We start from the raw sequence: 15,523 nt of genomic DNA on the forward strand, positions 1-15,523 counted from the left end.
TTAGAAACAGTGCAGTCCAAAAAAGTTATTACTACTTTACCCGAATTAAACTGGAAATACCCGAATTAAAAATGAGGAATTAAGAGGAATAAGAATTACATAGCTAATCAACATATTTTTTATCTTACACACACATACATATATATAGTATTTCCAATTCACATATTATATATATATACATATGTATACATAACAGGGATACCCATAAGTAATCAATTCTTTTTTTAGAGTGAAGTTGGTGTATTTAATTACGGCAAAGCACACTAGAGCTATCTGCCTAAGGGGAGGGATGCCTTCGTGGAGGACTTTCTAAGGGAAACTGGCTCGTATACACGTTACACATGAGGAAAACCACGAAAACACCCATGCAGCCAGCCCGTTCGCGGGATTCGAACCTCGGACCGAACTACCAGTATTCAGCGACTTTACCGCTCGGCTGCTGGTGGGCTCCTAGTGTGAAGTATTTACTTCAATCTACGGCAGAGCGTGAATGTATAAAGACGTGTTTTATGATGGAATATTACAACATATGGTCTTAACTTTTGTCACAGCTAAATTCAAAAGTTTTTCTTCCACAGGTGTAAAATGGTGGATAATCCACCAACTGAAAAACATTTACGTTATAGCATGCTGTTTTATTTTCGATCGCGCATTAATGCAATCTGTGATTGTGTGGAGACATTAAAATCAATAAAACCAACCCTGGTTTAGAAAATTTTCGAATGGTGATTTTGACTTGTCTCATAGCATTTGAAGAGGATACCTGGAGAATATGATAATTATGCTTTAAAATCACTAGTGGTAACTGATCCTAAACTGAATATCCGGGAAATAGCAAACAATCTTCAGGGTACTTGGTCAACAGTACAACGACATCTTCAAGAAATCGGGAAGGTTTATAGCAGGGGATATGGGTTCCACATCTGTTATCGAGGATGAATTTAGATCAACGGTGAACAATTTGCACATGTCTATGCTGACAATGAAGTGATAAATTTTTACGAAAGAATTGTTACTGATGATGAGATATGGGTTCCACATCTGTCATCGAGGATGAATTTAGATCAACGGTGAACAATTTGCACATGTCTATGCTGACAATGAAATGATAAATTTTTACGAAAGAATTGTTACTGATGATGAGAAATGGATTTTGTAAAATAACAAGTGCACCAAACAATTGCTTTCTACAAATCAATTAGCTGTACCCACTCCTCCACCATTCCTCAGTTTAAAGAAGTCATTACTATGCGTTTTGTGGGACTGTGGCAGCATAATTCATCTTGAACTATCAAAATTGGAAGAAACAGTCAAGTTCCTCAAAATTTTGAGTATTACTAACAATTGGGTAAATTATGTAATGAATAGTTGGTAAAACGCCCAGCTCTGCTCAACAGGAAAAGGGTGAAAATGAAAATTATTTGGCAGGTGAAAAATGGAAATACATAGTTACAACTAATAGGACTTGTGTTAAAATATATTTCTGATAGTAATTTGAATTAATTTTGACATTTTTTTCTACTTTCCTTGTTTCAAATTTTCTGTTATAAGAGAATCCAGTAATAATGCCAGATTGCATGCAACAAGATTAACCAAAAAATAAGGCAGCTTAACTGGAAAGTATTACCACATTCCCCAGAAGTAGCCCCATTCAATTTCCATTAATGCACAAAACCAAATGAATGGGCCCTTATACTTCATTTCCCGCTACCGCACAAATGGTGATGAATTTCTGAACAGAATAGCGACTACCGACAAGATTTGGGTAGTACATGTGCATGCTGAGACAAAACAACAGCCAAAGGCATGGGTCATACTGGTTCTCTAACCCCGCTCAGGAACGTCTGTTGAATATTGTCAGTGAGGAAGGTTATGGTCATTGTGTTTTGGGATGCTAATGAAATCTTGCTTGTCAAATTCATGAAAAGTTGCATGACAATCAATTTGGAGGCAAACTGTAACACTGAGAAAAACTGAAAGTTGAAATGGAACATGTTTCAACATTTTCCTGCAGCCCAGACCTGTTTCCTTCTGATTAACATCTGTTACCTAAAATGAAGAAGAAGTGACTTTGGTACAGCACTTCACTGAAGATAAGAAACTTGAAATTGCTATGACAAGTTGGTTGAAGTCAGGTTTGGTTTTGGTTGGTTGGTTGAGATTACGGCAAAGCACACTAGGGCTATCTGCCTAAGGGGACAGATGCCTTCGTGGAGGACTTTCTAAGGGAAACTGGCTCGTATACGCATCACACATGTGGTTGAAGTCAGAGGTAGCTGAGTTTTACGCAGAAGGAATAGGTATATTGATAAACCTCCATGATAACTGCTTGAATAAACATAGTGACAATGCTGAAAAAAGAGGACAGCTGTACCTTCAGATGTAAATAAAAAATATGTTGAATCTAGGCAAGTTTTTTACCTACAGTGAAATGAAGATTAGTTTCCAAATTACCTTTGTATATATACATACTTTCCATTAAAAAGTTTAAAACCTTTAGAAAAATACTAATGCAGTTTTAAACAAGTATAAATAATTACCTTTGTGAAGAACTGCATTTGCAGGTTTATTTCCAGCTAGAGATTCTTTAGACAGATGTTGATGTGATTCAGCTAAACATTCTAGCTCAGCAAACCTATAATAACAACCAGATGAATTAGAACACTATTTAATTTTAGAAACATAGTTTTGGTGCAAATATAAATTAATTCAAAAGACAAACAGAGAGCAAAAAATACTACACTGGCATTTACATATTAGATAACAGCACAGAAAATTTTCAATTCATTTTAAGAGAAGTGTAAAAGGTAATATATAAAATAACATTATACATTTGAGTTTGATATACTTCAAGTGTTCTACATAAGGTCAAAGCACTATTACCTGAAATAAAACCAAACACATATATATATATATATATATAACAGATATTGTAACTCAATGGACTGTGTTGTAATTAATTCTCCTGACCGGAAAATAGTCTAGATCAGACGGTTATCAACCGGTGGTACATGTATCACTGGTGGTATGCAAAGAAACAAGATATTTTTAACTATTAAATTCAAAAATTAAAACCTCAACATCCTGATTGAGTTTTTTGTCTACCACGCGTAAATTTATGCGATCTGAGCTTTGTTCGAGAGTGGTGGTGGTGGTAGTAGTACTTTGTAGTTGTGGTACTAGAGGTTTTCAATTTTTGTTTAGATGGTACGCAGTAGTCAAAAGGTTGAGAACCGCTGGTCTAGATCACAACCATGAATTCACTCAGGGTTGCCACTCAAACAGGAGAATGAAATTCCTGACTTTTCCAGGTATGTTTCGAGAAAATTCCAGTCTATCCGCATAATGCACGTTGGCTGTGCTAACAGATATATTAATTATGGTATTACTTGTATTGTGTAGCAAATTCACTTAATTATTCAATAAATCCCAGAGGACATTTATTCTTAATTATTCTTGGTACACTTTGTTTACTTTTCCACTTATGAAGCTTAATAAAATTTAAGATATATACATTGGATAACAATTGTACGTTTTATTTAATTATTACTCACGATCATCACCAGTTCAACAGGAGGCTATTGTGTGAGGTGTCTTCTTAAAAGGCACCTTAACACTTGAAAACAGAAATATAATTATAATAGGAGTTGTTTTCTCCACTGAAGATTGAGATTAGAATCTGCCCAATCTGGAATAAAATAAGGCTTTTTTTGCAGACATTCTGCAGCTAAACGAAGGAAAGAAATCTTTTTAATGATATTTTTTTAATAAATTGAGGTACTTTACATTTATTTCGCAGCATACATAAGAAAAAAATATGTGCATTAAATTTCGTGATGGTGTGTCATCATACTGCTAGAATTAATTTCAGGATTATGACAGAGAAAATTTCCTGAAATTTGGAAATGTTATTTACTAATAATAAATAAATTTAGAGGGAAGAAGCAACATTAAATGAAAAATAAAGATAATTACTTAAAAAATGAATTAGAATAATAAACAATATTTTAGCAAATATAATTATATTACATGGTTAGCCTAGATGACTGATTACTATTTTTTTATTTTACTGCAAAATGACAAGGTATTTATTAAAAAGAAAAGAAAAAAAAAAAGGTTTAAAAAATTTTGTGGTAAAATCCTAGTATACGGTACGGCCTTTGCACGATTTTGAAAATTATCATTAAGAACAAAATGACCCGTTTACTGCTCATCATCATATCACCAAATCCCGCTGTACCATACATGGAGATTATTCTAACCAAAGAATGTCTATGTAAAGAAGAAAAGGTACACGTAAATGCTATTACGACGCTAGAAAGCAGAGGGAAAATTTGTCAAGGGATTTGGCAACGGAACCTGGCGGCCAGAACTTTCCTCTCCGCGATGTGTACAGGAAATTGAGAAACACGTGTTAAGAAGAAACGTTCTTTGACAAAAACGAAAACTACGAAAATCATTTTTAAATTATTGCGAAAAATCTAAGAAGAAACGTTTTTCAAAGAATGTTTTTTCTTGGATTTTTCGTAGTTTTTTTTTTCCCCTCTCTCAAAATAACTAATCCATGAAATAATTTACTTGCACCAAAAAATATTTTATTTTCCTTTAGAGTTTAAAGAAATTTTAAACGATTTTCATTTTATGAAATCTTGATAACGTGACCTTCGAACTTCGACGACAGATATATCGCGCATGCACAGCTGTTTCCCCCTATGATGGAACAGAGCCACCTTTGTTGCAGAGAAGTTTTCCTTCTTTATAATACATATTCTTTGATTCTAACCTTCATGGTACCATATACTAAGATTAAACCCATTATGTTTTATACGAGAACAGGTACTTTCTTTAGTTCATGCACTGCACACGTGATTCTCGAGGTTACTGGAAACCAAAAGTTGCAGGAAACTTGCTTTGCCTTTCTAAAAGACAATCAAATTGTAGCTGCGAACATTAGCTCTATGCCAGCTGCCCGAATGACACTCACGTGATGCACAATTCGCCAAAAAAGTTATTTCTTCCGACGTTGGCACAAAACTCGCCTTTTTGGCAGGATCGTTGTATGAAATTCCCCGACTTTTCCAGATTTTGACTAAAACACTTAAATTCCCTGACTTTTCCCTGAATTTTTTGGTCAATTTCCGAATTCCTTGACTTTTTCCGGTTTTCCAGGTAGCGTAGCAACCCTGTTATTGGTGGTCACCTTTGAAACATTATAGACAGCTGCATAAATCAGCCCAGTTCCAACCCAATTTTGAATACCACCTTCAGAACCCAGGAGTTTCAGGCCTCTCTTCCCTTACCACCCACCTCTTGAGCATATTTTCATCTTGACAGTGTTTAAAATGGCTCCCACTGCAGAAACACTTTACACTTACAAACATATTTAAATATATAAATTTGCCCAGTTCCATACCGACCACCCATCTCTTGAGGGTATTTTCATTTTACGAGTATTTTAAGTGGCACTTACAAACAACGCCTTCTCCAGAATCTGAACCAGAGCCCAATGCTATGGCAGATGGCTTCTCTTCCATCATGATAACTACAGAAACTTTAAATATCTAACTGTGCATATAAAACAAGTAAGATTTCTGAAATGCATATATTACACAGAGGAAATGCCTTATGTTTGGACAAACATATACATTAAGACACAATAACACGCCGAATAAATACTAATTCAGAAATCAAACAACAAAAATCAGCGTTATATTTACAAAGTTTTCACAGGACTAGTTTCGATGGTTTTACCGAACCACCATCTTCAGCTGCAAAACCGCAAATGAAATCATTTCATTTGCGGTTTTGCAGCTGAAGATGGTGGTTCGGTAAAACCATCGAAACTAGTCCTGTGAAAACTTTGTAAATATAATGCTGATTTTTGTTGTTTGGTTTCTGAATTAAACATATACATGTTTAAGAATGTGATAATTTTCTATACAAACACATGAAAGTTTTCAAAATATGAGGGAATGGAAAGAGATAACAAAATATAAGTACATGACAGAAGTCAGAACTATGAGATAAATCAATTTCTCTCTTTTATTTTCCTATGCCTTTTTTAAAATATACCACACAAAAATGGAAAAAATTGTAAAGCTGGTTAAATAACTTGTTATTTTACAGACATCCCATAATATGCATAAACAGTATTGAATACTAACCTTGCATTAAGAGCCATTGCTGGATGGTTGGGATCTTGAGTTAAGTTTAGATAAGCTGCTCTTCGCAGCTGTTCTTCTATTACCAGTGCCTGTTCCAGGAGCTATCGAGAATGCATAATATATAAATATATTTTTACAATATGACTAAAAGTAAATTAAATGTTAAGTGATCTATCAATAATAATAATACATTTCATGATTACAAATTGTTTAACTAGTTATGGTCAACAGGAATCTGCAATATTCGTCAGTTTAGAGTACAAGAAAAGTTGTGTTGTCTGGAATGGCAACATCAGAAAGAAAATAACATTTGTGATTCAAAAATTGAGACAGAGCAGGTTTTATCAGCAAACAGAAGTATTAGAGTAAGCACTGCTCACTCTAATACTTCTTATAATTGTAATTAATCTCTTATCATTTAAATTCCTTTATATATACATTAATAAAATATATTGTTTATTTCATGAGAAAGTTTAGATTAATGACTTTAGCTATTTGGAGTACATACCATCATCTAAGCTAGTCATAATAATGGAGAATAAAAAATATATATATTTCTGTTAGTTGTTGGTCAATAAAGAAGAAAGTTCTACTGAATCCTATTAGCATATTCAAAATAATATCAAAGTTACATCACATAATTGAAGGTCATTTCATCAAGAATGCAATAATGTTTTAATATAGTTCTCAAAATACTAAATGTAGCATCTAATACTACTAAATGTAGTAACAAACAAGGCTTACCTTAAACCGTCGTGCAAGAAACTTATTTTTTATTTCTAAGAAATTGCCTTTCCCTACATCCATTTTGAAAGGTTCATTTATAATACTAAAAGCAAAATCATTCTGTATATCTTGCCACCGACCATATCCATGTCTAAAATTTGGTTAAGGATAAACATGTTGAAATAATATCAAATAATAATTAGAAACATTATAAAAAATTGCAATTAAAATAAAGTCTCATTTATAAAAGCAAATTATACTCCAAATTAGCAATAAATTAGAGAACTTAATTTGAACTGAATGTATAAATAAAAATTCAGGCTCCTCTGTCTTCATCACTATCGTGAAGTTGAGTTCAAGGTAACTTTAGCAGTGGTCTAGACAAAAACATTTTGGTTGCTGATTTGGGGTCTCCTGTTTCAACAGTATAATTTATTTGAAGATAACTGTTCCACTCTTTAACAGTTTCATCCATCATATATAATCATCTTAAAAAATTTGCTCTAATATTACCTTCTTTAGCTATACTAAAAATTCTATATAGTTCTTGATAATACCATACCAATAAAAAATATCATACAGCCGTTGAAAATGCCACAACAGCAAATATACTGTATGGCTATTGAAAATGTCCCCACCATAAAAATGTAAATAAGTATTCTTAAAAAATAATGTTAGCATACATACTTCTCTGATTTTCCATGAACAAGTAGAACAATTTCTCTGATCAAACATGATAAAACTACTTATTAAATACCTGAATAATTTTATATGTTTACTAAAAAAATAATACAATAAATAAGAATATTATTATTTCTACTGCAAAGCAAATGAAAAAATATAGGAAATGAGCAGCTGAAAACCATTCAAAACATTAAGAAGGGTAAAAAACAGATACCAAACTTTGGAGAAAAGCTTATTTTTATAAAAGGAATTTATAACAGTATATAATTTATCATAATAAATATTACTTTCTAAATACTTTGAAATAACAATGAGGAGTTCAGAATGACATTAAACTAAAAAAAGTGCACAATCATTTATGATAATGCATAATTCACATTATTCTTAACTATACTATTTATATTTGAAAGGGGACTATATTCCTAAAGACTGAATAACAGAAATATTACTAAAGAAAAAGTAAAGAACAGCTCACCAACAGGTAAAGGAAAGAATGATAATTAAAACTATGTTAAATATGAGATGAGTAAAATACTTTCTGCAAGAAAATCAAGATCTCTCTTACCCTATAACTCTTAATTTGGTTTCTTTTTAAGAACGGAAACTTTTGTTTAATATATGATATTTAAAACAAACTTTTTACTACACTACAGGGTTCTTTTGTACTGTTTGAGTTTTGGAGGAAAATTCTCAATTTTTTTTAAAAATCTTTTTGAAAAAGTTTCTATTTTTTCTGACTTTCTAGCTAAATAAGAAAAAACCTGTTTCACTAAATATGTTAATAGTATAGTAACAATGCAGCACTGATGTTGGTTTTCTTCAAATGTATTAGTCACCATCTTTGAAATAGTCTATCCGTACTTTTCAGTGTTCCATTTCCATTATATATTTTTCTCGACTAATATAAAATTATATTGAATAGGTATTTGAATATTCTTAATGTTTCAACAATGCTCTGCAATTCTAAAAACTCACAGCTTTCCCTTTATTTCTTAAATTCTACAGATTTAGGAAGATAGTAACAAAGGCAAAACACAAAGGTAATAAATACAACAAAAGATACCCTATGCCTTGCAGGCATACATGATTGCAACATGGAAGCAATCATTTATTGATTAGTTATTATCTCATGGTGCTAACCAAACGCCTCAGTAGTGAATAAGATACAAATATCAAAAGTAAGTACTTCATTATATATAAAAAAAAAAAAAAAAAAAAAACTATATCTTTTCAAATTTTATGGGAAAGAAATTAAATTTTTCATTCACAGATCACATGCTGTCACAGTTTTATCAAATAAAGTATATGCTCGTTCTCTTAATGTAAAATAATACCTATACTACTATTACACAGAACCCTCTTAAAGATAACTACCTGTGTACTAGACAAGCATTTCTCAACTGCCAGTGCTAGACTAGTGTTTTTTAACACTATTTGCCAGTCCTTCTAAATTCAGAAGTTATTATAACAATATACCTACCACCATTTAAAAAAGAAAACTATTATAATCTGGCAGTTGTGTATGTTATCATGCATACTGTGCAATGCATTAGCTCAAGCTTTCTTAGAGTATCTGTTGTTGTCCATTTAATTTACATTTATTAGTATTAAGGGACCTATCGTTGTGCCCTGAACATGTATTTTCAGGTAACGAGTACTCATATTAAACAATACACATTAGTTTTCAGTTTATAATACTTCACAGATCATCGTCTAACTAAAAGAGATGTCTTTCAAAATGGTTTCAGAGGATCAAAGAAAGAAAACCTCACAGTGAGAGATCTGGATTGTAAGGTTAAGGTTCTCTTTAAAGTTATCTAACTTCTGCTTTTCCGGTCTCGCAACATGAAGGCATTACTGCTTAGATGACATCCTTTACAAAAGTTACCACAAAGGTTTCCATTAATTCCATGTCTCAGTTAAAGGACTAGCACTAGAAGTCACTTGCTGCCTTAATGGCAGAAGAAGAATGACTTCACATTATTTTGCATTGGATGCACATAGTAGCAGTGAGGCTAAGAATATGAGCATCATGTGTTCCATTTTCAGCTCTGACTTAATTTAATGCATGCATACTAATCGCATGTTTTCATCATAACCTTTGCAACTGGCTCAAAAAGCATATTGTATACACCAAGGATTCTTAACCATTGGTTGGACAGATCGACATTGGTTTACGGAAAAATGGCAGCCCTCGGAGATTTTTACTGGAATCTCAAAATTTACCTTGAATTTTTATTTCGAAAAACCGATTCTTGGAAAATTTTACCTGTCTGTGCAACATTTTTTTTCTTATTAACCCTTTAACTACAGGTAAAATTATACATAACTACACAACATAAAAATTAGCAAAAATTAAGATTTTGCAAAATTTCTTTCTTCATATTAGATTTAGCTTCAGAAAGATTGGAAGCATGATAAAAAGGGAAAGGGTAACATCATATCCCTAAACAATATAACAATTTACAGATATCTGCCTGAACTTATAATCCCATACACATACTTACACCACTAGCATATAAACTTAGGCTAAATACAATGTTCTTGTAAACTATAATGACAAAAAAAAAAAAAAAAAAAAAAAAAAAAGCAAATATCAAGAGTTTTTGGATTCTAAAACAATATCAAACACATAAACACACTTAGCACTCCGGACACCAAGTTGTCATACATTTGCAGTTTCATTCGGTTCTGGTGATGTGACTACAAATGTGGCATATTCTTTGGACCTTTCTTCTCCCAGCAGCGGGTGGAAAATTGTCCAAAAAATGTCTTTCGACAAGATTACTGGCAGCTGATTGCCAAGCAATTCTCCACTTTGTCTACCAGATCAAGCTGGAGTAAGAGCTCTGTGCTGTGACAAAATTTGTTGTTTACTGTTTCTAATAAATTCTTTCAATGACAAGTTGTTTTATTCCGAATCGATGTAATTTTGAAAGGATATATTGTTTGAATGATAACCTGCCCTGTTTTTACCAGAAATATATGAATTCAAAATAAAAATATCTAACAGCTTGGGGGGAAAAAAAAAAAAAAAAACTTTTTATACCACTTCACACTTTTACGAACCCTTTCTACAAATGATAGCTGCATGTCAATTTTATCTTTAAGTCTCATATTTGTATTCTAGTACATAGTATGGTTTCATAATCCTTTCTGGGTTCTATGATTCACTTTTCCATTATCCACTAGTGTTCCTTTGTGAAATGTGGAAATAAAATGCACATCCTTTTTATCTTTACACTTTAGAGCCAAAATCTTCCACGTTTTCTTTAGCTTCGCATCTGAATGTTGTAAATTTTGGGAAATGTTTTTGGTTTTTCTTGACCATGCCGCATAAACCAATGCCATTTTCAACCAAATACACTGCCAACGCCAGGCTAGTGTAACAATTATCAATATATAGTAAAAGTCCCCCCCCCCCGATAATTTTCTACAACCTTTTCACTATAGCGCCCACGATACCAAATGTTTCGTCTTGTGGTATATCTCTGACAGAACCTGAGTAAACCAAAATTTTCAAAATAATTCTGGTTTCAGAATCACAGAGTAAAAACAGTTTTAGTCAAAACTGATGTCATTTTGAAAGAATATATTGTTTGAATGATAACCTGCCCTGAAACAATATGAGATTCATCAATACATATTTTTTGAAATATTGAAAAATATGTAGAAAATTCGGCATTTAGATTTTAAAACATGTTTCGAATTTTCCACACCCTAATGTTTTCTGGTTGGTTGTCGTTATCTGCAAAATGTAAAAATCGCAAAACTTGTGCACATCTGTTGCAAGTCATAAATTTGTTACAAAAAATCGGTTCGAATCCTCATATTTTTTTATCAGTATTCGGATATGGTACTCTTCTTCACTTTAGGCATCAACAAACATAATGCTAAAAATTAACAAAACTCATCAGTTACTGTGTTTACCAACCATTTTGTTTTGGACCTTGTTGCATCGTTCTTGTCTCTTGTACAGAATACATAATATCTATTGGATTCATCTGCAATTATTTGTACTAGGCCCATATAAAAAAAAACTTTGTAAAATAATCATATTGCCACAGAAACATATCACTAACTCTGCACTGTCAAAATTATACGCTTCCAGTTAAAAGTAGTCACAGTCTCTAATGAAAACTTATATTTCCCTGGCAACTACTACTATTGCTGGATTCAATAGTAAATTCGATTACATCTTAGTCTATGTCACTATCTCTTATATTTTCAAAATCGCCGGATAATACGCTTCCACTGGTAATTATGCCATCGCTGTCGTTGTCGCTATCTTAAACTTCAAATCTTGCTCATTTGTTTGCAGACATTGATGATTGATTCATGACAGTTATATAAAACCACACTATTCCAGAAAAACAAAAATGCACACAAGATGTCGATGCAGCAACCTTAAAAATACAAAATCTCAGAAATGTATTATTGGGGTTTACAGAGTCTAGCAGCACTTATGCAAGGTATCGATGGGCATTAACCAAGCTTATTTCAAAAGAATTAAAACGCACACAAATCTTAATCAGGGTTCATAGCCACATTTTAGTTAAAAAAATAAGCAGGTTTACAGAGTCTAGCAGCACTTATGCGAGGTATCGATGGGCATTAACCAAGCTTATTTCAAAAGAATTAAAAAGCACACAAATCTTAATCAGGGTTCATAGCCACATTTTAGTTAAAAAAATAAGCAGGTTTACAGAGTCTAGCAGCACTTATGCGAGGTATCGATGGGCATTAACCAAGCTTATTTCAAAAGAATTAAAACGCACACAAATCTTAATCAGGGTTCATAGCCACATTTTAGTTAAAAAAATAAGCACCTATAAGCACTTTTCAAGCACATTTTAAGAAAAAAAATAAGCACCCGTCTAATGACATTATACACAACTGCATAACCTTAAAAATTAGACTTGTAATTTAAAATATGAGAAATGCAGTATTTATTAAGAGAAATATTTAAATAATTTAAATCTAAATTCTGAATATTTTCTAAATTTTCATTGTATATCAGTTTTTCCTTAACAGATATTGCAAGCAAAGTAATTTAAGTAAAAAAGAGGAACATTTCTGAAATCAGAAGACAGAAATTTGCTTCATGCAGTCATCCTTTAACAGTAAAAGCTTAACTAAGCCACACACTTGGAAACTGGTGAATATTCGGACAGTTAAGCGTAACTTGAAAAAGAGGAGCGGAGGGGGGGGGGGGGTTGACTGTAGCCACTTTTTAGATTTTTCCGCTAAATAAATGCTTTTGACATTTCGATATGTGCATCATATAAAAATAAACCAATGGAACTGAAAAATATTCTGCTTAGTAAGCACAGTAAAACTCTTTTAAGTGTTCATAAACAAATCTCGGATAGAACATCAAAATTAATTATCTCTGCAAAATATCGCAAACATTATTACGCAATACGTGTGCCATAATTCTTCCCTATGTGATATTACGCAAAGAACTAAATACGAGTAATTGGGGTGTTTTTCATTCTAATTTTCAACAGACGGCGTTAAATTTCCGCAATAGAATCATTCTTCGCTTGGGTTGGTAGACCGCAGAACTTTTAGTCCTATTCAATCCAGATTGGAAAGTGACAAAAAAAAAAAAGTCCGTTGCTTGTTTTGCAGCGAACTTGTAACAGTTTCAATATTCAAGATTTTGCGGAGAAAGGGGAGAACCTCCCAATCTTCGTACTATATAATGTATTGGCCAAAAAAATGAAATTATTTTGACTATTCGATTACTTTCCCTTTATTTAAGCCATTCCGAGTATTATTCCTAAAAAGCTAATCTGTGTTAAAACACAACCATACTATACTTCAGCAGTTACTGCAACTATGTTATTATAAACATTCATACATATACTCATAATATAAGCATAATGATCATAATAAACACAAATATGAACTGACCAAGCGGAACGAGAATGCAAATTATTAAGATCTGGATAGAAATTCAAACGGTGGTGAAGGTGGGAAGAAAAGAATGCCGAATGTACTGAAATTTCTACTGCTTTTGCAATTCTTTGACCAATAGAACGATGGGCACCTGTCTGTACTCTTCGTGCACACCAAAGGTTATGTTAATGCACCAAAGGTTATGCAGAGAAAGGGGGAAAAGCTATTTCCAGGAGTATGATTCACCATCTGACATTCCATATTAGGAAGAAAAGTTGTTTATTTAGTTTCGGCTTTGGTACAGGGAAAAATAGCGCGTTCATTAAAAAAAAAAGCACTAAAAGCAAAAAATAAACACTAAAAACAAAAAAATAAGGGCTTTAAAGAAAAAGTAAGCACCTATAAGGGCCTTTACATTTTATTTTCAAATATAAGGACTTATAAGCACTTATAAGGACCGCTACGAACCCTGTTAATGCAGCAACCTTATTATAGTTCAACCACCTCATCCACGACCATGAACGCAAGCACACATGCACCATTCAGACCGAATTATTCTCAAAATATAGTGGAAGGATGTGGACTTTCTATTTTGAGAATAATTTGGATGACTCTAGCATATAAATTTACCAGAAGAGAAGACTTTCACATAGCAGCAAGTAATAATGTTCCTTTTGGACGAGTCTATGCGTTTTGGCAGAATGCCAGCCAAGATGCATTTGAGGCAGCTGAACTATAGAACTGTTATAAATCTCCAAAACATATTACTGGGGATTGACACAGTCCAGCCACACTTTGGGAGTCGCTGGACATAAACTACCAGACACCCCAAGAGAATTTCATTTTTTATTTTGTTGATGATGTAAAAATACAAATAGATACAATGCTTACATTGTAATATTTATTATAAAAATTGTAAAGCAAAACAAAATTTACTATTTTTTCGGACTATTTACAGTGTTGTATAATTAGTTATTTATTATGTTATAATTAGCTTGCTTTTCAGTCAATTTGGTATTTATAAATAAGAATAATAAATTATTGTTGTTTTATAATCACTCACTGATGACGAAATGTCGCTCGACAAAAGCTTTAAAACAGTAAAACACCTATTGACGACTAGTGGAATATGCGGCAGACTAGATAAATCGCTTATTGACGACTGCTGTAGTTAAAGCTTCTTTTTTCTTTTTGAAATTTAATGCCATCATTTTAAATATAGAATCTATAATTTTGTCTTTGAAGATTGGCAACATTGGAGTGCGATCACATTTGTCGTGTTACAGCCATTGTTCCACGTACCACAAAAAGTTGAGAAATGCTGTTCTAGATGACTTTAGTCTCTGTAGAAATGGTCATTTAGAGATCTGTACGTAATACTAAAATTTATTTTTGTCCTCAAATACTTGTCGCTTTTGAAGGTGGCTATATTAGGGAGTCAGCTGCTACAAGTGGGTTCATTACATTTAAATAATAATAATAATAATAATAATAATAATAAAGGGTGCATTTGTACAGTGTTAAACGAATTTTCTCAAAAAGCAATTTTCCATTTTAGATTATAATCACAACTATAAAGGATACTTTACTATCCCTGCCAGCAACCAATAATCATGACGCCTATGCCAAATTTCATATTCTCTGCCAGGAACAGCTGCTCGTTCTTCATTTTGCCACAATGTGTGAAGCTCGGTAAAACCACCATCAGCAATATTGAACATAAATTTTCTCTTTCCCTTTGAATCACCATCTTCTTTAACATCACCATCTTTAGTAGGTTTCTCTTCATCCCTTATCTCTATAACTTCAGCTTTGTTATCTACAAAACAACAGAAATTTTGATTACTTAATAGAAATCAGTGACAATAATTTGTATTCAGAATCAAACTCGAATATTATAAATTAAAATTACATTACTAAAACACAAATTTTACAAGAAAATTTCAAGTATGATACTATTTATAAAACAAACTATAGTATTTTTAACCCCCCAAAGAAAAGGAATAAAAATATCTTATTTTGGCATAATTCATATTAATTTTATA

The 15,523-nt window shown here is 32.4% G+C and overlaps 1 protein-coding gene across 8 annotated transcripts in view; it reads right to left on the reverse strand.

Annotated features, from left to right (window-relative positions):
• Mi-2 (chromodomain-helicase-DNA-binding protein Mi-2 homolog) overlaps window positions 1-15,523 on the reverse strand; it is a 142,939-nt gene that overhangs the window by 32,047 nt on the left and 95,369 nt on the right. For all 8 annotated transcript variants that reach the window (XM_035374842.2, XM_035374836.2, XM_035374841.2 and 5 more), the window contains 4 exons: window positions 15,063-15,297; window positions 6,909-7,041; window positions 6,165-6,265; window positions 2,541-2,635 (listed from right to left, as the gene is read on the reverse strand). In XM_035374842.2, the coding sequence (XP_035230733.1) occupies window positions 2,541-2,635; window positions 6,165-6,265; window positions 6,909-7,041; window positions 15,063-15,297 (564 nt within the window). The remainder of the gene's footprint in view (window positions 1-2,540; window positions 2,636-6,164; window positions 6,266-6,908; window positions 7,042-15,062; window positions 15,298-15,523) is intronic.

The sequence above is a fragment of the Stegodyphus dumicola genome, chromosome 12 (assembly GCF_044657685.1).
Source record: "Stegodyphus dumicola isolate Sdum_Otavi_A_Nest chromosome 12, ASM4465768v1".
Classification (NCBI taxonomy): domain Eukaryota; kingdom Metazoa; phylum Arthropoda; class Arachnida; order Araneae; family Eresidae; genus Stegodyphus; species Stegodyphus dumicola.